This window comes from Macaca nemestrina, chromosome 2 (genome assembly GCF_043159975.1).
Source record: "Macaca nemestrina isolate mMacNem1 chromosome 2, mMacNem.hap1, whole genome shotgun sequence".
Taxonomy (NCBI): Eukaryota; Metazoa; Chordata; class Mammalia; order Primates; family Cercopithecidae; genus Macaca; species Macaca nemestrina.
The window spans coordinates 156,400,892-156,424,374 of record NC_092126.1 but is presented as its reverse complement, the minus strand read 5'-3'; the positions used below and the strand labels follow the sequence as shown (position 1 = coordinate 156,424,374).

Here is a 23,483-nt window from a genome sequence, read left to right as displayed (position 1 = left end):
TTCAGGCTCTGGGCGGGACCTCCGGGCGGCGTGGGCGGGACCCGACTCTTTGGCCCACCCCTCCGTGTCCCCGCTGCTCGCCAGTGGACGCCGACGTCATGACGTCGCGTTCCGTAGGGCTCTTACCCGGCTTTGGTGGGTCACGTGAGCTACTTTTCGCGCGAAACCTGGTTGTTGCTGGAGTGGCTGAGAGGATCGTGGTACTGCGATGGCGGTGAGCGCGCTGGCGCGGGGCGGGCGGGATGGTGCGGGCGCCGGGGTCATGGGTGCGGAGGCTGCGCGCTTCCCGTACTCTTGCCCCGGCCCGGGTCGGCGCTCTGGGTGAGGTGGGGCCTCAGGCTCTGGGGCGCAGCTGCTTTCTGGCCTGCACCCCGCGTGACGCTAGGCCACCTGGCGACTCGTCTCCCCACCACTGACCTGGGGCCCTGGGCTCCCTAAGCCGCGCCCGACCCGCTCAACCCCTGTCCTTTATTCACCGCACACGTGCTTATTGAGCGCCATCTGTATGTCTGGCGCTGAGTGTACAAAAGACAGGCCCCCATCTCACTGCACTTCTTAAAACTTTTTTTTTTCTTTCAATTTCCCAATGATCCTTGTTCTGAATGCTACACTTACTTTCGTATTACTTTCTTGTCCCTTTGTCTTGTGTACTGTCTGTTCCACATCTGAGTTCCAGACCTCTTGTTTTGGTGGCTCTTCTATGCCATCTCTATCACAATACCTTGCACACTGTGTGTGCTGAAATAGCTCTAATGCTTAAGGGGGAGATAGTAGACAATAAACAGGTAAATAGGCAAATGACATAACCTCAGTGGTTTTTCATGGAGAAAGCACGGTGATGTGGGTGACCCGCTATTTGAGCTGCCTCCTATTTGTTTGGAAGCCACTGGCTCGGATTGCCCAGCAGAGAGCATTCCAGCTGAGAGAACAGCAAGGGCAAAGATCTGGAGGCTGGAAGGGGATTGGTGTGTTGGAGGACAAGAGTCACAGGTGGAGAGAGAGGAGGGAAGAACCCTGATAGTAAAAAGGAAGCTGTATCATGCCTCACCAGCTTCTTAGGTTTCTGACAGCGGCACTTTCTCTTGCAGGAATCATCGGAGTCCTTCACCATGGCATCCAGCCCGGCCCAGCGTAGGCGAGGCAATGATCCTATCACCTCCAGCCCTGGCCGAAGCTCCCGGCGTACTGATGCCCTGACCTCCAGCCCTGGCCGTGACCTTCCACCCTTTGAGGATGAGTCTGAGGGGCTCCTAGGCACAGAGGGGCCCCTGGAAGAAGAAGAGGATGGAGAGGAGCTCATTGGAGATGGCATGGAAAGGTAATTTCAATCAATGCCCTGGACTCAGCAGACAATTTTGCAGAGAGCCCATTGTGTGTCTGGTGGCCTGGCTTTGGGAGCTGGGAACAAATGAATCTGATGGCATTCTTGCCTTTGAGCACAGGTTGATCCAGGGTTCTGGGGAGACAGGTTTACAGAGTCGTGACATAGGTTTCTTTAACTTACTGTATGTAACTTGGAAAGACTAGACCCTAAGGGTTGGATAAGCCTAACTCCATAAGCACCCCAGGTAATGCAGAGCTCTCTAATCTGGAGGACTGCAACTCAAAAAGACAGGAAGCAGGAAGCCCAGTGTTTCTTGGTAACTTTTCAAAGGAAAGGTGCATGGGGGAGGAGGGATCTGATAAATAAAGTTTTAGAGTCAATCAGCAACCGTTTATTATACGTAATGTGCACCATGCCCTTTGTTAGGAATGGTCTTGTTTATTAGTAAACATGTGTTGGCCGAGCATGGTGGCTCACACCTGTAATCCCAGCACTTTGGGAGGCCGAGGTCGGCGGATCACCTGAAGTCAGGAGTTTGAAACCAGCCTGGTCAACATGGTGAAACCCCGTCTCTACTAAAAATACAAAAAATTAGCCAGGCGTGGTGGTGCATGCCTGTAGTCCCAGCTATTCAGGAGGCTGAGGCAGGAGAATCGCTTGAACCCAGGAGGCGTAGGTTGCCGTGAGCCGAGATCATGCCACTGCACTCCAGCTTGGGCGACAAGAGTGAAACTCAATCTCAAAAATAAATAAATAAATACATAAATAGGTTATCAAGACTTAATGCTAGGAGAGTGGAGTAAGCTCTGCGCATGAGCAAGGCTAGATTTCTACTCCTGCCTTACTCTGCGTTTCCAGCTGGGATCTGGTAGATATGTCAGTAGCGGAGTTGTGTGAATGCCCAGGAGCCTCGTGGAGATGCTCCTTTTGTGCCTTTCCAGCCTTAGCGTGTGTGAGAGTACTGTGCAGGGCGTCCTGCCATCCCTAGGATGTCAGACAGCTGAGGGGCTTTCAAGGGCACTCCAGACTGGATGGATCTTTGCTGTTACCAGTACCACCCCCAACGATGAGACTGCACATGCTGTAGACTGTAGAAGGAATGAGGAGTCTTTGGATAAATCCGCCCTGGACTTGGGGTCAGGGCATGGGGCCTGGACGGCTTCCCCATTCTGCTCAGTGGAGTTGTTCAGGCCGGATGCTCCTCCTCCACTGTGTCCTCTCCCTGTCTTGACCCTTTCTCTTTGCTTCTCTTTTCCTTCAGAGAGTGAGAGGCCCTTGGCAGGGGGCTTCTGGGTAGAGGTAGCTGAGGGATAGCTGAGCCCAATTACATTTGTTTTTGTGGTTTTTCAAAAAAATTTTTATTGGGCTATAGTTTTTTAGAGTTTGCCCCTTGCAAAAATACAATTCAATGCAAATTCAGTGTAAATTTCCTGAATTATGCAGGCTTCACCACAATCCAGTGTAAGAACAGGGCCATTTTCCCATTGATGTCCCTCCTGCCTGCTTATAGTTCATTCTCAGTTCTTACCCAACCCACGGGCAACTGAGAATCCACTTACTGTCTCTAGATTTTCCAATCTGGTAATTTCATATAAATTGAATCATATTATATATGCCCTTTTGTGATGAGCTTTTTTCACTTAGTGTGGTTTTAAGGTCTTTCTGTGTTGTTGCATGTGCAGCACTCCATTCCTTTTTGTGGCTGAATCATATTTCTTTGTGTGGAGATAACACATCCATTCATCAGTTGATGGACGTTGGGTTCCTCAAGCCTTTTGGCAATTATGAATAATGTTGCCATGAACATTCATTACAGGTGTTTTTTTTTTGTTTTGTATGTGTGGTTTTTTTTTTTTTTTTTTCTGAGTTTTGCTCTGTCGCCTAGGCTGGAGTGTACTGCCACAATCTCAGCTCACTGCAACCTCCGCCTCGCAGGTTCAAGCAATTCTCCTGCCTAAGCCTCCTGAGTAGCTGGGATCACAGGCATTTGCCACCACACCCGGCTAATTTTTGTATTTTTAGTAGAGACGTGGTTTTGGTTTTGCCATGTTGGCCAGGCTGGTCTTGAACTCCTGACCTCAGGTGATCCACCTGCTTCAGCCTCCCAAAGTGCTTGGATTACAGGTATGGGCCACCGCACCTGGCCTGTTACAGGTTTTTATGTGAACAGGTCTTTAATTCTGTTGGCTATGTAGGAGTGAGATTGTTGGTCTTGTGTTGAATCTTTTGAGGAACTGCCAGACCGTTTTCAAAAGCAGCTGCACCATTTTGCATTCCCACTAGCAACACACAAGGGTTCCACTCTTCCATGTTCTTGCCAACACTGGTCTTTTTAATTCTGGCCATCCCTGCAGGTGTGAAGTGGCATCTCATCCCTGATGGCTAATGATGTTGAACATCTTTTCGTACGTTTGATTGCTATATGTGTATCTTCTTCAGAGAAATCCTGGACCCACTTTTTAATTGGGTTGCTTGGCTTTTTATGATTGAGTTGTAAGAGGTTTTTTACTTATTCTGAATATAAGTCCTCTATCAGACATGTAATTTGCAGTTATTTTCTCCTCAATTTGGCTTGTCTTTTTCATGTTTTTAATGTTTTCTTTTGAGGTGCAAAAATTGAAATTTGATGTCCAGTTTACCTTTTTTTTTTTTTTTTTTTGGTATGAACCAATTAGAAGTTTGCTGAGGGCATTTTGTGTGACTTGAGATCCAAGGAGAATTGGACCGATACCTTTTCCCTGAGAACACGGAAGAAATCAGACCTGGTCAACTCTGATATCTGCCTGGCTAGGTTCTGTTTGGGGCATCAACAGCATAAAAAGATGTGTTCTCACAGTAGTTTGACAACATTTATTGCAGAAAAATAGTAGCAGTTTCTCTTATCACCATTTAACTTGAAAAAAGGAGAATTCAAGGGGATTGTCTTGGGAAGGCGGTATGGCATGGGAGAAGGAGCTCTGGGCTTGGACTGTATTTTGACACCCAGGTCTGCAGAGCGACCATAGGCAAAAATCACATCTTCTCCTCAACTACCCATTTCCTCATCTTTCAGATGGAATGACGGTATCTCCCTCTCAGGAAAGAGAGCACTGCAGGGAAGTGCTTTGCACTCATTGGGTGCCTTATTAAGGCATTATTTCTCTTCAGTATCTGAAGGAAGATAATGTGGAAAATGTGTGTCTGATGATCTTGGAGTAGCTCAAAGGGTTGAGACAGTGGGTGGCCATTTCAGAGGGCTGGTTTGACTGACTGCGTAGAAGCCAGGACATCAGGTTGTTGAAGGCAGCATAGTCAGAGATGGGGAAAGTACAGGGAGAATTCCAGCCCTCACAGGGAGTTGGGTTAGCTCTGTGAAGTCTTTTGGTCTAATGTTTTGTGGTTCCTTGAATTCTTTTATCTTACTGGGTGCATAGAACCTCTCTGGAGATCTACCTCCCCTTTTGTAATTGTGGTAAAATACACATAACAAAATTTACCTTTTTTTTTTTTTGAGACAGAGTCTCACTCTTGTTGCCAGGCTGGAGTGCAGTGGTGCAATCTCGGCTCACTGCAACCTCCGACTCCCTGGTTCAAGTGATTCTCCTGCCTCAGCCTCCCAAGTAGCTGGGACTACAGGTGCCCACCACTGCGCATGGCTAATTTTTGTATTTTTAGTAGAGACAAGGTTTCACCATGTTGACCAGGATGGTCTCGATCTTCTGATCTTGTGAGCCACCCACCTCGGCCTCCCAAAGTTATAGGCATGAGCCACTGCGCCTGGCCCGAAATTTACCATCTTAACCGTTTTTGTTTGTTTTTTTGTTTTTTGAGATGGAGTTTCACTCTTATTGCCCAGGCTGGAGTGCAGTGACGCTATCTCGGCTCACTGCAACCTCTGCCTCCCGGGTTCAAAGTGCTAGGATTACAGGCATGAGCCACTGCGCCCGGCCATTTTGTTTGTTTGTTTGTTTGTTTTCTGAGACAGGGTCTTACTCTGTCACCCAGGCTGGAATGCAGTGGCATGAACATAGCTCATTGCAGCCTCAAACTCCTGCACTCAAGCAATCCTCCCACCTCAGCCTCCTGAGTAGCTAGGACTATAGGCATGTGCCTCCAGGCCTGGGTTATTTTCTTTTTTTTTTTTTTTGAAATGGAGTCTCGCTGTGTCACCACCAGGCTGGAGTGCAGTGGCACAATCTCAGCTCACTGCAACCTCTGTCTCCCGGGTTCAAGTGATTCTCCTGCCTCAACCTCTCGAGTAGCTGGGACTATAGGCGTGTGCCACTACACCCAGCTAATTTTTGTATTTTTAGTAGAGGTGGGGTTTTACCATGCTCGCCAGGATGGTCTCGATCTCTTGACCTCGTGATTTGCCCACCTTGGCCTCCCAAAGTGCTGGGATTACAGGTATGAGCCACCGTGCCCAGCCATTTTCTGTTTTTATAGAGATGGGGGTCTCACTATGTTCTTTTTTTTTTTTTTGAGACGGAGTCCCACTCTGTTGCCCAGGCTGTAGTGCAGTGGCGCAGTCTCAGCTCACTGCAAGCTCCGCCTCCCCGGTTCAAGTGATTCTCTTGCCTCAGCCTCCCGAGTAGCTGGGACTACAGGCGCCCGCCACCACGCCCGGCTAATTTTTTTGTATTTTTAGTAGAGACGGGGTTTTGCCGTGTTTGCCAGATGGTCTTGATCTCCTGACCTCGTGATCCACCCACCTCAGTTTCCCAAAGTGCTGGGATTACAGGCATGAGCAACCGCGCCTGGCCGGGGTCTCACTATGTTAAGGCTGTCCTTGAACTCCTGGGCTCAAGTGATCCTCCTGCCTTGGCCTCCCAAAGTGCTGGGATTATAGAAATGAGCCACGGTGCCCAGCCATCTTAACCATTTTTCTGTGTATGGTTCAGTGGCATTAGGTACATTCATATTGTTGTGCAGCCACACCGCCATCCATCCACAAAAGTCTTTGCAGTTTGAAAACTGAAACTGTCTCGGTTAAACACTAATTCCCCATTCTTCCCAGTCCCTAGCAACCATCATTTTACTTTCTGTTTCTATGAATTTGACTGCTCAATGAGTGGAACCATACAGGATTTGTCCTTTTGTGCCTGGCTTCTTTCACTCAAAATCGTGTCCTCAAGGTTCATCCATGTGCCAGCATGTGGCAGAGTTTCCTTCTATTTTAAGGCTGCATCATCCATCATATGGACAGATTGTGTTTTGTTCATTCATTGGAGATATTTTCTGAGCCTTCTGTGTTTCTGACCTGGAAGTGCTAAGCCTACCCACATTGGGGCTCCTGAACCTTACTGAACAGGCCCAGTTCCTGGATGGGGTTTGGTGCTTTGGGTTTTTCTTTTGGTCAGTAACCACATCTGTTTTGGGGCTCCCTCAGGGACTACCGTGCCATCCCAGAGCTGGACGCCTATGAGGCGGAGGGACTGGCTCTGGATGATGAGGATGTAGAGGAGCTGACGGCCAGTCAGAGGGAGGCAGCAGAGCGGGCCATGCGGCAGCGCGACCGGGAGGCTGGCCGGGGCCTGGGCCGCATGCGCCGTGGGCTCCTGTACGGTAAGTCCAGGTGCCTGCCTGCCCGAGGGGCTGGGAAGCTGGGAAGGAGTCCGGGAGGGGAGTAGAGGTGCTGGAGATGACTACAGTAGCAGGTGTCTCTTGCCTCCCCAGACAGCGATGAGGAGGACGAGGAGCGCCCTGCCCGCAAGCGCCGCCAGGTGGAGCGGGCCACAGAGGACGGCGAGGAGGACGAGGAGATGATCGAGAGCATCGAGAACCTGGAGGATCTCAAGGGCCACTCTGTGCGCGAGTGGGTGAGCATGGCGGGCCCCCGGCTGGAGATCCACCACCGCTTCAAGAACTTCCTGCGCACCCACGTGGACAGCCACGGCCACAACGTCTTCAAGGAGCGCATCAGTGACATGTGCAAAGGTGTGGCTTTCCTCAGCTCCCGCCTCAGCCCCTGTAGCACCTCCATAAATCTTCCCACAGAAAGTTTTCCCAACCCAGTGAACACGTGAAGTACAGGCATGTGACTGAGAGGTCTGTCAGAGAAACCAAAAGTATTGAGTTTTGCATCAGGGCTCTCCTGCTGGCTGTGCAGTGACCACATCTGGGCCACCAAAGCATTTTTTTGATAAGCTTGTAAATGGACAGATTTTATATAAAAATCTGGATTACTACTTTGATATATGTAATAGGAATTGTCTTTTTTTTTTTTTTTTGAGACGGAGTTTCGTTCTTGTTTTTGTTTCCCAGGCTAGAGTGCAATGGCGCAGTCTCAGCTCACTGCAACCTCCGCCTCCAGGGTTCAAGTGATTCTCATGCCTCAGCCTCCCAAGTAGCTGGTATTACAGGCATGCGCCACCACACCTGACTAATTTTTTATTTTTAGTAGAGACGGGGTTTCTCCATTTTGGTCTGACTGGTTTGGAACTCCCGACCTCAGGTGATTTGCCCACCTTGGCCTCCCAGAGTGCTAGGATTACAGGTGTGAGCCACCGTCCCCAGCCAGGCATTGACTTTTAAAAGGGACGTGTACATCTTGATTCCTGCAATTCCTTCCCCTGCTTTTTGTCCTGTGTTTGACAGTTTATTCATAGGTTTTCTTCTAGGCTCTTGTAAGGCATTTTGTGTTTATAGTTCTGTAGGCACTCTGCTCGTGTTTAACCCCCCAGCAACTTTGTGCACCATGTGACAGGCCCATTTTACGGAGTGGAGAGTTGAAGCTCAGGCTATGTCACAGCGGAAGTGTGGTAGACCTAGAAGTGAAAGCTGGACTTTCTAGGTCAAAGTCAATGGTCAGGGTGGGTAGGCCTCACTTCTCACACAGACATTGTTGCCGTCCAGCCCGGTTCTCATGCTTCATTAACTCTCTTCCCACCATGCCTCCCTCTAGAGAATCGTGAGAGCCTGGTGGTGAACTATGAGGACCTGGCAGCAAGGGAGCACGTGCTGGCCTACTTCCTGCCCGAGGCGCCGGCGGAGCTGCTGCAGATCTTTGACGAGGCTGCCCTGGAGGTGGTACTGGCCATGTACCCCAAGTACGACCGTATCACCAACCACATCCATGTCCGCATCTCCCACCTGCCTCTGGTGGAGGAGCTGCGCTCGCTGAGGTGAGCTGAGGGCAGGTGAGGATGGCAGGTCTGAGCTCAGTGCTGGGTAACTCAGTCGTGATTCCAGAGAGCGCTCGTGGTGTGGGCGGGGCAGGGTGCAGCCAGCAGCACCCTCATCGCAGGTGAGTTGTGGTTGCACAGGAGTGTGATGGGAGGTATCTTCCCAGGCTGGGGGCTGGGCCCAGTTTCCAGGACAGTGTGTTGGGACACCCTCCTCTGCAGCCTGGCCTCACCCTAGCTCACAGCTTCTGATGCTCCCTCTGCCTCTGCAGGCAACTGCATCTGAACCAGCTGATCCGCACCAGTGGGGTGGTGACCAGCTGCACTGGCGTCCTGCCCCAGCTCAGCATGGTCAAGTACAACTGCAACAAGTGCAATTTCGTCCTGGGGCCTTTCTGCCAGTCCCAGAACCAGGAGGTGAAACCAGGCTCCTGTCCCGAGTGCCAGTCAGCCGGCCCCTTTGAGGTCAACATGGAAGAGGTGAGAGAGGCCACAGGGCCTGCTGCCAGCTCTCCTTAGGGGTGCCCAGTATGCAGGGCCTTACTGGCCTCTCAGGCTGTGGAAGACCAGTGTGGGCAGCCTCAAGAAGCAAGATAGAATTGTGTGTTGGCCACACCCTGGGGTGGACCCAATCTGTCTGGCCAGTGAGCTTAGTTTGGCCCACACGGTGTTTTTAGGAATTCAAGTCAATATTTAGGTGGGGCGATTTTGTTTAAACCATTCAAGTTTATGGCTCCTCTTGAAACATGGGAAGATCTGGCAAACATGGGAAGAAGCAAACAGGTCCTGCTTCTTGCCAAGTTACTCCTTCAGAATGTGTGCTTACCAGTCTCCAGGGGGCCATCACTTGCGTGGGGCGGCTGCAGTCCCATCGGGACTTCCCCTCGGCTTGTTTTGGGGACCTGCCTGGCTCATATGGGTCCCCTGGACCATACCAACCTCTTGCACCATATTCAGGAGATGCTGCCAAAGCCTCTGGCCTTAAGGTCTTAGGCACATTACATGTGCCTTTGTACTTGAGCTTCCCTGTCTGTAAATGGGCTTGTCGTAGTCCCTGTGGTGGCGCCCAGGCCCCCTGACTGCCTTGCTGCTGTGGCTGTTGGCTGTCCTCTTCTCACTGCTCTGCAGTTCTGAGAACTGTCCCAGCTCGAGCTGCCTTGCCAGAAAATGCCTCAGAGGTCCCACCTGTGGCCATCTACAGCCAAAAGCTGACCCCTGCCTCAGGTGGGACAGCTGCAGGCCAGATGCCTGCTGAGCCACGTCTTTGCTCACTCTTCCCATGCCCTGTCTGTCTCCCTCAGGCCTTGCCTCTAGGGACCTGAGATAGTACCTGGTAGAGGGTTAACAGTTACAGCTATCATTCATGGAGTACTTATCAGTGCCAGGTAGTGGGTGGTTTATTACCTGGTCCTTTTTCACAGCTCGTGAGGCAGGAACTGTTACTGGCCCCACTTTTCCGAGTGTTTAGAGAACTGGCTGAGGTCACCCAGCCAGAATGTGGATCAGAGGTCCACAGCTCAGGCATCTTGATCCAGAGCATGTGCTTTTAACTGCAGTGCGTGTTGTGAGATAATGGACACGAAATGACATGGCACAGTGCTAGCCTGTGATAATTGACAGTGACAGCCAAGACTTCCTATAACTTACATTTATCAGATGCTGGATTAGGTTGATGTATGTTTGACTTGCTTTAATTCTCATTGTGAGGTTGCAGAGAAGGCACAGAGAAAGGAAGTCACTTGCCCAAGATCACACAGCTTAGACACAGAACCAAGGCAGCCTGGTTCCAGCATTGGTACTCAAGACAGCTCAGCTGTACAGCATAGAGCAGGTGCTGAGTCTGGCAGTCAGAAGGCATCCCAGAGGGATGGTGGCAGGAGTGGGTACTGTCCACTGATGTGCTAAGTAGCCATGAACTCATTCCTTGCTGTCTTTGGCTCTCCATTTGCCACTCAGGAGTCGGAATCCTGCCTGTTGTCCCGCCTGGTGAGGGGTCAAGGTTGGGTGACATAGTAAGTCAGTGCTTTGAGGCCTTCTCTGTGTCCCTCGCAGACCATCTATCAGAACTACCAGCGTATCCGAATCCAGGAGAGTCCAGGCAAAGTGGCAGCTGGCCGGCTGCCCCGCTCCAAGGACGCCATTCTCCTTGCGGATCTGGTAGACAGCTGCAAGCCAGGAGACGAGATAGTAAGTGGCCAGGGGTAGGCTGGAAGGGAGTCAAGTTGCAGAGGGAATTGGCAGAAGCAGTTGTGGCTGGGCTGGTGGAGGTGTGTATGGTCGCAGGGGCACTCAGGCTAGCATCTGTTTTTGCATGGCTGAGGCAAAGAACTTTATCTCCTCTGGTGGATGGGTTGTTGGAATGGTGGGTTTAGGAGGGCTTTTACTGAGTTACTCATCTTGATGTCTGTAATGTGGAGCACTTGCAATAGGAGAAATTGGAGGAAGGCAGCACGGAGGTGGGCCCCCACTCTGCCTGTGGCCCCTCGGTTAGGCTCTGACTTCTTGGCCCCTCCCTTTCCCCAGGAACTGACTGGCATCTATCACAACAACTATGATGGCTCCCTCAACACTGCCAATGGCTTCCCCGTCTTTGCCACTGTCATCCTGGCCAACCACGTGGCCAAGAAGGACAACAAGGTCGCTGTAGGGGAACTGACCGATGAAGATGTGAAGATGATCACTAGCCTCTCCAAGGATCAGCAGATCGGGGAGAAGGCAGGTGGAAGGCAGGGGCTGCCAGGATGCTGTGAGGGGACATGGAGGTTTGCTGGGGGTGTGGCAGGCATCTAGGGCTCACTGCTCAAACCTTGCCTTATTCCCCTGGAACTCAGTTAAGCTCGTCTGGAAGGGAGGCCCTGTGCTCCGGGGAAGAGGTAAACTCGCATTGGGGATGGGTGAACCTGGTTCTGGTTCTACCATGGGCCAGCGAGGTAGTGGGATAACTTGGATGACCTCTCTGAGCCTGTGTGGTGGGGAGGAGTCCCCTGCTGAGGATAGGGTTGCGACGAGTAGAGCTCTTCCTTTAGCAGATCATTTCGAGCTGTGGTTTGAAATGGGAACAGAGGCAGGCAATAGGATAATTTGTGTCATGAGGGATTCCTAGGGATCCAGTTGTGGCCAATGGGAGTTTTTTCAGAAAAACAACCCAGAATGGTGGTGGTGTTGTGTTTTGTTTTGTTTTGTTTTGTTTTGTTTTTAAATAGAGATGGGAGTCTCACTATGTTGCCCAGGCTGGTCTCAAACTCCTGGCTTGTCTCACACTCCTGGCTCAAGATCCTCCCACCTTGGCCTCCCAAAGTGTTGGGCTTACAGGTGTGAGCCCTTGTGCCCAGGCAGTTGGGCAGTTGGTTTTTAATGTAGACATTCTTACTGAAGGATGAGGAGATGGGGGTTTATGTTGCAGAAATATGGATTACTTAAACAGAACATCAAATTTTTGTTGATAAAAGTCCTTTGCTGTTTCTCCCACAGTACCTCCATCCTGCCTCAGAGCACTGCATGTTCTCAAGCTCACTGCTCTCCCCTTTCTCTTCCTTCCTTCCTTTTTTTTTTTTTTTTTTTTTTTTTGAGATGGAGTCTCTGTGTCGCCCAGGCTGGAGTGCAGTGGCGCAATCTCAGCTCACTGCACTCCTGGGTTCAAGTAATTCTCTTGCCTCAGCCTCCCGAGTAGCCGGGATTACAGGCACGCATCACCACACCTGACTAATTTTTGTATTTTTAGTAGAGACAGCATTTCATCATGTTGGCCAGGCTGGGCTCGAACTCCTGACCTCAGGTGATCCACTTGCCTCAGCCTCCCAAAGTGCTGGAATTACAGGCACGAGCCACCACGCCCGGCCTTCAAGTCAACTTGAAGTTCAGTTTTTAATGCAGAGCAGTTTAATTTGCCCTTTAGCCTCCACTCTTCTGCTGCCCCCTGGCAACATAAAATTCAGATCCCATTTGGCTTCTTCAGCGAACTGGATGATTTCCTTCTGATGTATGTTAACCCCCCAGGGACAGGAGCCATCGCTGGCTTAATCACCTCTGTCCCCAGAGCCTGGCTGCAGGAGGTCCTGAGTAACTCTGAAGGAATGGATGGTGGGGTAAGGAGAGCTGCATCCAGGCTGCAGGCCAGCTGATAGGTTGTTTTGGTTGTTTCTCTCCATCCACCTTCCCCTGAAGCCTGTGGAGCCCCCTTTCTTGGTTTCTTTGTGGCATGGCTATGGTTGTCCCTTCCTTTTCCTCCTCACCCGTCACATTTACCCATGTCTGCCTGCCCCTTAATATTCCTACACATGCATGGTTTGTTCTGTTCCTTTCTTTACTCCTTGAGGCATGTTCTGCAAGTGGGCAGGGTAGTTTTATGTCTCGGTTCCTTTCCTCAAGTGTATTGCATGTCTTTGCATCTACTGTGAGAAGCTGCTGCAGGCTAGATGCAAACCCAGTAGGGGCAAAGCATCCAGCATTTGTGGGCTTATACGTTACTGTCATTGTTCAGGAAAGCTCCAGAAATGCATCCCTGGCATGGGTTGGTATTGGTGCCATTCCTTCCCAGCTCTTGGCCATCTAACCTAGTCTGTGAAAATTTGGGGTTCCCATAGGAGAGGTGGGTGTTTCTCAGCCTCAGGAGGCCAGGAGCTTCAGTTCAGCCAACACACATTCATTCCTGGAAGACCTGCTAGGGCCAAGTTCTGGGGATACAGTGGTGAGTAAGTCAGATATGACACTTGTCCTCAGAGCTCATCTTTTACTAGGGTTCCCAATAATAGGAAATAGACAAGATCTTTTCACGTAGTTTTACATGCGATCAAGACAGTCACACAGGCAAAGAAAGCCAGGACCTCCTAGCCTTCTACCCTCACCACCTGCAGAGGCTCATGAGTGCTACCACGGTGGACACCTTTGCAGAATTTCATCCAGATGTTTGAGCCAATTTCTTCAGGCTTGGGTGGACTTGGCCCTGCTGGGGTCTTGCAGTCCCTAAGCAGCTGGGCCACCTGTGTCCCACATGCTTGTCTGTGTCTGTGCGTACCACGCCAAAGGAGCTGCATGCTTCAGGAACACCCTTCTGGCACCTTCTCTTTGCCGTGATCTTCAGCCACTAATCTCCCACTCTGTTGACTGAAGAGGTGAGAGACCCATAGGTGAGCGTGTGGTGGGCATGGCATGCCTGGGCACTAATATGGCATCTGCCAGGGCCATCCCCATGTGCCTGTGGAGCCCCAGGTTCCAGAACGACTTGTTCCCCAAATGGAGGCAGCCCTGCCCCACTCCCGTGTCTTGATGCCTGCTATTTGTGTCTACATTGAGCACCTTCCTCCCTTACTTGTCCCCAGCTGACTTCTGTCTTCTACAGATTCCACCTCCAGCAGGAAGCCCTGCAGACTTCTGCAACTGACTTTTCGTATTTGTTTTTATTTTGAGTTAGTTATCCTTGAGGGATCAGGAGACTTCACATAGAAATCCGGGTGCTTTTTGAAAATCCAAGATCTGTGGGTGCTGGCTCTGTGTTCCTCTCTGGTAGTGCTGATGGAGCTGAGGCATAACTGCCCTTGCGGGCGGGACCTGTGTCCCCAGGTTTACTCTGTCTCCTACTCTGTCAGTTTCACAGCCCTGCCTGCCTTCCGTGGGCCCTGGACACTGATTGGGTAAAGTATTAAAGAGATCAGGGTCATGCCCAACACTTAGATTTTAAAGAACTAACAGAAGCAGCATGCAGTCTGAAGCCAGATTTTTTAGGTTTGAATTTTGGCCTAATCCTTAGGATGGTCAGATGAGTCACCCTTATCTATAGAAATGAGAGGATGAGAGTAAACACTCATAGAGATGTTATAAAGATTGAATAAATCAGTGCATATAAAGTACTTGGCTGTTGGCGAGTGCTCAGTATCTGGCTGTTATTGCACATGGCTACAAGAGTTAAACTATTTGTACAAAAACTGGATGGAAGAGCCTGTGACAGGCGTGCAGAAAGCATAAGCAGCCAGTAAGTAGGAAAAAAATAGCTTGGAGCCTGGTGCTTTAGGTATTTTACATAACGTTATCTCAGACTCATGGTACCCATGCAGGTGGGTGCTCTCTCTCTATTTGCTGGGTGGCACTCACAGTACCCACTCAGTTGGGCACTCTATCCCTGTTTGCTGGGTGTGGAGACTGAGGAGTGCTAGGAAGCAGCACAGCTAGAGCCATGAGGAGCATGAGCTTTGGCTTCAGATGCATCTGGGGTCAAGTCTTGCCTCTCTTCTAGGAGAAAATGTTTTGACCTAAGCCTTGGTTTCCTCTGTAGGATGGAGAGAAACAGGGTTATTATGAGAATTACATGAGGTAATTCATGGAAAGCACTGTTATTCCCTGGCAGGTCTGGGATTTGATTCTGCCCCACTTTCTAGCCATTAAATTAGCCTGTTACTCTCTCCTGGAGTAACTGGGTCAGCAGTGGAAGGCACAGCAGGCAGTGTAGGCATTCGCACATTTGCGCTCCTTGCCCTCCAGTCCCACGGGGAAGTCCCCCTGGATGCAGTGGTTGCTTTACGGGAGGGGGATTGAGTTGGGCAATCTGCCCTGCATAGCAAGCAGGAAGCGTTTGGCCCTGGAGGGAGACATTACCTCATCCTGCAAGGTTGCTCGCTACAAAAACTACACAGGGAAATGAGCTGGGTTAAGAGGAGTCAAGGACTGGCAGTCTTGGCACATCCAGCACGAGGTGTTTTGGGGCGTGAGAGGTCCGTGGAGGTTTGCCCAGCATCCGCAGCACAAAGTAAGGGTTTCATAAGGGAGTCATTATACTTACTGAAGACTTAGTATCTGCTTGGCCTTGTCTAGGTAATTTCTAGATAGCAGTGGTCCTATGAGGTAGGTTTCATCTGTGCCCGTTTTACTGATGAATAAACTAAGGCACAAGAGGTTAGATAAGTTGGCCACAGTCACATAGCAAGTGGCAGAGTCAGCAGCCTGGCTTGAGTCCATGCTCCCAGTGACTGTATTGTGCCAATAGTTGGTGAGTTTATTTGGTTATTGTGAGTTCCGTGGGCACTCTGTGGCATAAGGCCTGGCCCACATTTTAAAACTGTACAGAAAATTTCAAACAGGTATGTGGAATGGTGTAATGAACTTCGACTATTTGTCTTAGTCCATTTTCTGCTGCTACAACAGAATACCATAGACTGGGTAATTTATAATGAACAGAAATTTATTGGCTTACGGTTCTAGAGGCTGGGAAGTCCAAAATTGAGGGCTGGCATCTGGCGAGGGCCTTCTTGCTGTGTCATCCCATGGCAAAAAGGTGAGAGTTAAAGAGACAGTGAGAGCCCAAAGGGGGCCAGACTCATCCTTAAGGACCTACTCCCTGGATAGCAGTGCTTTTATTTTCCATTCATGAGAGCAGATCCCTCATGGCCTGATCACCCCTTAAAGGTCCCACCTTTTAATACTGGTAAATGGGGGATTAAGATGCCAACACATGCTTTCTGGGGGGTACATTCAAACCGTAGCACGCTACCCAGCTTCCACAGCTGTCATAGTCACAGCCAATCTTGTTTTCTTAATGCACCACCCATTCACCCTTAGTGAATTTTCAAGGCAAATTCCAGGCATGCTGTTTTTTTCTGTAACTACATCAGTAAGTATATGAAAAAGAAAAAGCTCTTTTTGAATAAAGCTAACCACACTACCATTATCTCACTTTAAGAGATAATTAACAATTCCTTAATATTCAGTATTCTGTTGGTGTTCACATTTTCCTGATTATCTTACCCCTTCCCCCTGTTTTTTGCAGCTTCTTGGAGTCATTATCCAAATAAGGTCCATAAACTGTGATTGGTTGATGTCTCTTAAGTCTCATAATCGTTAGATCTTTTCTCCATCTCTTTTTTTCCTTGTAATTTTTTTGTGAAAGAAACTGGGTCATTTGTCCTGTTGAGCCTTGCAGTCGAGATGTTACTAATTATGTCCCCATTAGACACATGCCTCTGTCACCTGTGTTTTCTGTAATTTGGCAGTCAGGCACTGAAGCCTAGTCAGATAAATGCCTGCTTATTTTCTTTTACTTACTAGTTTTAAAAATAATGAATTGGTTCCCAGGTGACCTGGGTATCATAACAGATGAATAGGCCCACCGGGTGTTGAGGTTTCCATGCTGCAGGTGTCATCCCTACGATGCTCAAGTGTCCCTTTTTTGCCAGCGTGAACCTATTCATGTTGGCCCCTGAGTTCTGTTGACATGACCTTAGTTGTCTTTGAGTGCTTTTTTGCTTTCTGGTAGAAGATAACGCAGGCTTCTTTTGTACATTTCCTGCCCCAGACCTGGAATCGGACATTTCTCCAAGAAGCCCTGTGGGAATTGTTACTTTCTTTCAGAGGGAGATACCTCTAAAGCTGCATGAATTTGGTGGTGCAGGCAGGACGCAGGATGGGGGTCTCCCCTCCACCTTCAGGGCTGGTTTTCCTGCCTTAGTGCCCTCTCCCCAGGGGAGGGCCAGTGCTTTCTGAGCTCCTTTGTCCTGTAAAGAGGGAAGGATGTGGGTGTGGCCAGTGCAGGGGGGTATGAAGGATGAAAGTCATCAAAACACGGCTGTGCTGCAGGAAGAGTTGGAAGCAGTCTCCTACAAGCAAGAAATGTCTTTGATGTCTCTGATTCTATCTTTAAAATTCATGAAGATTTTGCTGTCTCCCTGTCTCTTTCTTTCTCTCTCACACACACACTGAAATAGAGAGAAATGTTCCAGTGACTCACCAGTTAGAATTACTTCCTGGTGGAGACATCTCCCAGATGTGCCACATTGAATGCATTGATGAGGCAGGCACTTGCATGAACTGTTGCATTTGTACCCACCCTTCTGTGAGTTGGGTGTTGCCATCTCTCTTTCCAACATGAGGAAACTGAGGCTTGGGGTAGGCCAGTGCCAAGACAGACCTGGTTCTCGTCTCATTTCTTCTCTTGGTCTGTGATCTTGGGAAAGGCCTTTCTGAAATATGTCAAGATTAGGGGTTCAGATTAAGGTTCTTCTAATCTCCAAAGTTCTGTGATTCTTGGGAAGAGCAAACTAATGAAAAGCTTTAGAGTCGGGCACGGCTTGATACCAGGGCCTGATGCAGTTGCAGCAGTTGTGGAAGTGGGTATCTTTGAGCTGGAGATGTCCTGGTTCCCTGATGCCAGAGCGTGTGGGTGACCTACTCTGTGAGTATCTGTTCCCATTCCTGTCATTCTCCCTCCCTTTCTCAGATCTTTGCCAGCATTGCTCCTTCCATCTATGGTCATGAAGACATCAAGAGAGGCCTGGCTCTGGCCCTGTTTGGAGGGGAGCCCAAAAACCCAGGTGAGCACCCGCCTTTCCTCTGCAGAGGTGTTAGCAGCTTTCTGTTTGAGGTGCCAGCATTCGAAGAATGAATGACACGGTGTTTTTAAAGCCTGGGTGCTGGGGAGAAAGAAGGCATTAAAAGATGGTCTGGGTGGGTGTGACTTGTTCTTGAAGGGAGAGGGTGGCCCTGAGTTGGGCATTCTGGATGTCGGGCTGTTGGTCAGGGAGCCAGTGTCTGCCTGCTTTTGTGATTTAAGCAAATGAGTCTTTGCTTCTCTTCTATTTAAAAAATACTTTGTCTTTTAAAAAACTGTTTTAAGTACAAAAATACTATTGACACATGGGTATGTATATTTATATTACACTTTTATAGAACACTAAAAGTCACAGGTGAGGCTGATCTCCCCATTGACCTCCCCTTCTCATCCTAGTCCCCTCCCTTTGTGGCCATTTACAATTACACAGCAAACACAGGGTTTCATGACTACACGCATTTATGTGTACAACCACAGCATCCCCTGTGTGTGCCCAGTGCTGTGCCTGTGCGAAGCGCACCCCGCCAAGCTCTCCCGCTCAATGCCACACTGCGGCATCTTTTCTTGTTAGTGCATACAGAGCAAGTGCATTCTTTTAAATGACTGTATCGTGTCACCGGATAATGCAGTTTATTTAGCTCTCCCTTTGGAGAACACCTAGATTGTTTCTGGTATTTCACATTCGCCAAGGACATCTCATGCATCCCTCCTCTGCACCCATGTGTGTGTCCCTGGGAGTGCCCAGAGTGGGACTGCATGGAGTAGGGTATTGTATCCCTTTCGAGAGAGACTGTGCCTTACCATTCATAACAAGTAGGCTGAGGAATTGGTGGAGGATGCAACTGTGCCCTCCTCCTCTCACTTCCCACTCTCCTCCTCCCCCACTTCCACTCGTCCCCTCCAGGTGGCAAACACAAGGTACGTGGTGATATCAACGTGCTCTTGTGTGGAGACCCTGGCACAGCAAAGTCGCAGTTTCTCAAGTATATTGAGAAAGTGTCCAGCCGAGCCATCTTCACCACCGGCCAGGGGGCGTCAGCTGTGGGCCTCACGGCGTATGTCCAGCGGCACCCTGTCAGCAGGGAGTGGACCTTGGAGGCTGGGGCCCTGGTTCTGGCTGACCGAGGAGTGTGTCTCATTGATGAATTTGACAAGGTGGGTCCCTGGGTCATGGAGGCTGATGGGACTCGGGGTGTGTATGTGGGATTGGGCCTTAGCGAGGGGAATGGTGTTAATGGGATGCATTGGGACCTCATTGGAGACTTAGTGGTAGGAGCACGAACCATGCTAAGGGCCGGCCATTTTAATCTTGCAGATGAACGACCAGGACAGAACCAGCATCCATGAGGCCATGGAGCAACAGAGCATCTCCATCTCGAAGGCTGGCATCGTCACCTCCCTGCAGGCTCGCTGCACCGTCATTGCTGCCGCCAACCCCATAGGTGCAGCAGGCACCCTGACTGCTGGGGCTGGGGTGGGACACAGGGAGGTCCCACCTGCTTGAATCGGGAGCCCACTGGGTCCCCAGGAGCTGATCTGAGGAAGTCACTGGACAGCAGAGGGTTCCCCTCTTCTGCATATCCTGCCAGAGTGGGGAACAGTGAAAGTGGGACCTGGGACACCTGGGTTTCCTGTCGAGTCATGTTCCTGGATCCACCTTGGATGTTCTCAGAAGGCATGGGAGGAGAGCCCAGTGCCCCACTGGCCAGGATGGAGTTGGCTGTTGGTCTCAGCAGCGAATGCTTGAAGAACCCAGGCTTTGTCACCCACTGTGTTCTTGGTTTTTCCTTCCGGGGAAGCAGTTGTGCTTTCTGTCTAAACTAGGCTGTTTTGGGCATTGCTTGGGGTAAGCTCTTTGCTGTCTCAGACAGCAGGTGCTAAGTACCCACCCATGTCTTCCTCTTCCACTGTCCTTACCCCCTTCTGCCATCAAAGCGGCCTGGGGTCGCTGAGACGGGAGGATAGGGGAATCCACCCTGATAGAGATGCTCCCCTGTGTTTTAGGAGGGCGCTACGACCCCTCGCTGACCTTCTCCGAGAACGTGGACCTCACAGAGCCCATCATCTCACGCTTCGACATCCTGTGTGTGGTGAGGGACACCGTGGACCCAGTCCAGGTACAGCTCGCATGTGCCCGGTTTCCATGCACTGTGGTTTGGGGACCTCAGGTGAGGCTTGGTGTCATACGGTGTGCCCAGCGCAGGGGACGGGCGCTGCAGGGGCCGTAACCTGTTTTCCAGGCCTGTTCCCTCAGTCTCTTCTCATGTCCAGAAGTCACCCTGATTTCTCTTTCCTTCACAGCACTCCCAACCCCCACCCGGAATAACCCACAATCCACCAAATCCTGTTGTCCCAACTTCTGAACCTGCCCACCTCCCTCGCTTCTGCCTCTGACCTGAGGCACTACCATCATCTGAATTGGCCTCCTGGCACCCACGTAGACTGTCTTCCAGCTGAAGGCATAAATCAGATCAGCCCCATCCTTAACAACTGCTCGAGGCTTTCTGCTGTCACCAGAATAGAATCCATGGTCCTCCCCTCCAGCCCGCACCCACCCTCACCCACCCTCTCTGCAGCTACCTCCTCCTCGCTCCCTTCTCTCACCTGCACCTGCCCTTCTGTCTCTCAAAAGGGCCAAGCCTTGGGGGCTCTCTTATGCTCCTTGCTCCTGGCACATGCGCTCCCACACTGTCACGTGACTTGCATCTCAGCATTGTCATCTCAATTCTCTGTCCATCAGGGATGAGCTTTGCAGGGCACCTTTAGCTAGAGGCATCTCCTTGGTCCCTTGATCCCATCACTCTATTTTTCTTCTGAGCATACTTTCCATAATCAATTTTTAAGACTATTTGTTTCCCCTTGTGGAGGTGGGCCCTGTGGGGACTCTGTCCCATTGTCTGGTTTGCCCCCCACACCCAGAACTGCCCTGTACATGGTCAGTGTAGTCAGTCTTGTTGAAAGAGCATCACCCTTGTAGGGCACACATGCAGCTCTTCTCCAGCCACTGACCTCCCCAAGGTCGCGCACACCCACAGTCAGACCCACCCTCTCATGGCTTGTCTTAGGATGAGATGCTGGCCCGCTTCGTGGTGGGCAGCCACGTCAGACACCACCCCAGCAACAAGGAGGATGAGGGGCTGGCCAACGGCAGCGCCACCGAGCCCGCCATGCCCAATACATATGGTGTGGAGCCCTTGCCCCAGGAGGTCCTAAAGAAGTACATCATCTATGCCAAGGAGAGGGTCCACCCAAAGCTCAACCAGATGGACCAGGACAAGGTGGCCAAGATGTACAGTGACCTGAGGAAAGAATCTATGGTGAGAGCCCAGGAAGAGCCGGGAGGTGCGGTGCAGAGAAGGAAGTGCAGTGTGAGCCTTCTGACTGATGCAGCAGGGGCGGCAGCCGGTCAGTCCAAAAGGTGCCAGAGCAGGGAGGCATTAAAAAAAAAATGAAGGTGCCAGGCATGGTGGTTCACGCCTGTAAATCCCAGCACTTTGGGAGGCCGAGGTGGGAGGATCATGTCAGGAGTTCGAGACCAGCCTGACCAACATGGTGAAACCCAAAGAGGCAGGAGAATCACTTGAACCTGGGAGGCAGAGGTGAGCTGAGATCGCACCTCCGCACTCCAGCCTGGGTGACAGAGTGAGACCCCATCTCAAAAACAAAAAACGAAGGTTGGGTACAGTGATTCATGCTTCTAATCCCAGCACTTTGGGAGGTCAAGGCAGGAAGATTGCTTGAGGTGAGTTCAAGACCAGGCTTGGCAACATAGTGAGGCCCTTTCTCTACAAAAAATGTTTTAAAACTTAGCTGGGCCTGGTGGTTTGTGCCTGTAGTCCCAGCTACTCAGGAGGCTAAGGAAGAAGGATCTACTTGAGCCCAGGAGTTTAAGCTACAGTGAGCTATGATGGCACCACTGCACTCTAGCCTTGGTGACAGAGTGAGACCCTGTTTCAAATAAAAATAAAAACAAAAAATGATAGGTATTAATATATACCTTAACCATTTTGTTTTAGATGAAATTTAAATGTGCATTCATTTGTCTCGGTATAGGGCTGGGGCCTTAATTGTTGACGTGCTTATTAAGTTCCATATTGACTTTGTGTAAATGTCAAGCAAATGAACAAAAGTTCTTTGGCTCATTCATAGTGGAGCGGAAACTTAAAGGCAGCTTGCAAGCCATGGGAATGCCGAGTTCTTGTAGATTGCTGCCTCAGCCACACCCAATCAACACAGCAGCTTTTTAAATTTCTGCCTTTTAACTTTACCAAGTTTTTTCAGATCATTCAATTTAGTTTTCCTACAAACAACTACTTTTTTTTGCACTTACATTGCACAGGATTATTCGATATTTAGTGTGTGACAATAACCAATACAGCTTTCCACAAATATAACAGCCTCTGAGATGTATAGAAGTCAGCTGGCGGGAGCAGAACTGTGCAGGTGTGATGGTGACAGGCGGTAAGCATGCAGCGTCCACCGGCATCCTCCAGTTTCGAGGAGGGATAGGAAGTGTGCATTCACTGGGCAGCGCAGTCAAGCATTCTGCATTTCTGCTGTGGCACTGTCAGATGGGTCTTCTTGGCTCTGGGTGCTAAGAGCGCCGATGTTTTATTTTCCTTGCCTCTCTTTCCTGCCCGTAAAAGACCTGACGTGCTTCTCTCCAGGCCACAGGCAGCATCCCCATTACGGTGCGGCACATCGAGTCCATGATCCGCATGGCGGAGGCCCACGCACGCATCCATCTCCGGGACTATGTGATCGAAGACGATGTCAACATGGCCATCCGCGTGATGCTGGAGAGCTTCATAGACACTCAGAAGTTCAGCGTCATGCGCAGCATGCGTAAGGTAGGTGTGTTCCGAGGTAGGGGCCTGACGGGCAAGAGAAGGAGGCCGGCCACACGTGGGTATCCGAGGCTCTGGCCTGGACGTGCACCCAGCAGGGGCAGCCTGTCTGACCTGGGTGCTAGCACATCAGGTAAAGGGAGTGTGGCAGGCATAGTGGGAGCGGGTGTTTGACTGAGGCTTTTTTCCTGCAGACTTTTGCCCGCTACCTTTCATTCCGGCGTGACAACAATGAGCTGTTGCTCTTCATACTGAAGCAGTTAGTGGCAGAGCAGGTGACATATCAGCGCAACCGCTTTGGGGCCCAGCAGGACACTATTGAGGTTCCTGAGAAGGACTTGGTGGATAAGGTATGGGCCCAGAAGGGAAGTGAGGGTCGGGGTTTGCTGCCTTGGGAGCTGCCAGTCCCCTGAAGGGGCTCCGTCATACTGGGTCGTGAAGTGGGTGGGCCGTTTATTGAATGCTTACAGTCTGTTGAGTCCAGTTCTGTGCCTGTAGTCTGACAGCAGGGGAGTGAGGTGAGTCTTGTTACTGCCTTCCTGTTGTACAGAGGTGGAGACAGATACAGGGCAGCCAAATAACTTGTCTCAGTTTACACGCGCAGCTTGCACAGCAGAGATTTGAAGCCCCTTAATCGGCCTCTCCACTCCTGGATATTTTCCTCCCGTAAATAGAGGTGATGGTGTCTGAAAGTGCATTGTATATGGGTGCTCTGGAAACAGCCTGTTCTCAGAACACTGATGGTTCATTGGACACTTCCTCCTTGCAGGCTCGTCAGATCAACATCCACAACCTCTCTGCATTTTATGACAGTGAGCTCTTCAGGATGAACAAGTTTAGCCACGACCTGAAAAGGAAGATGATCCTGCAGCAGTTCTAAGGTCCTGCGCCATCCA

The 23,483-nt window shown here is 50.4% G+C and overlaps 1 protein-coding gene across 1 annotated transcript; it reads left to right on the top strand.

Annotated features, from left to right (window-relative positions):
* Window positions 1-96: 96 nt before the first annotated feature.
* On the top strand, window positions 97-23,468 carry LOC105477812 (minichromosome maintenance complex component 2). Its single transcript, XM_011734613.2, has 16 exons — window positions 97-214; window positions 1,089-1,318; window positions 6,693-6,868; window positions 6,980-7,240; window positions 8,208-8,427; window positions 8,700-8,907; window positions 10,480-10,614; window positions 10,951-11,142; window positions 17,630-17,723; window positions 18,645-18,895; window positions 19,056-19,182; window positions 19,745-19,857; window positions 20,806-21,057; window positions 22,408-22,590; window positions 22,782-22,937; window positions 23,357-23,468. The coding sequence occupies exons 1-16, from the start codon at window positions 209-211 to the stop codon at window positions 23,465-23,467; spliced, it is 2,715 nt and encodes a 904-aa protein (XP_011732915.1). The 5' UTR covers window positions 97-208; the 3' UTR covers window position 23,468.
* Window positions 23,469-23,483: the final 15 nt, after the last annotated feature.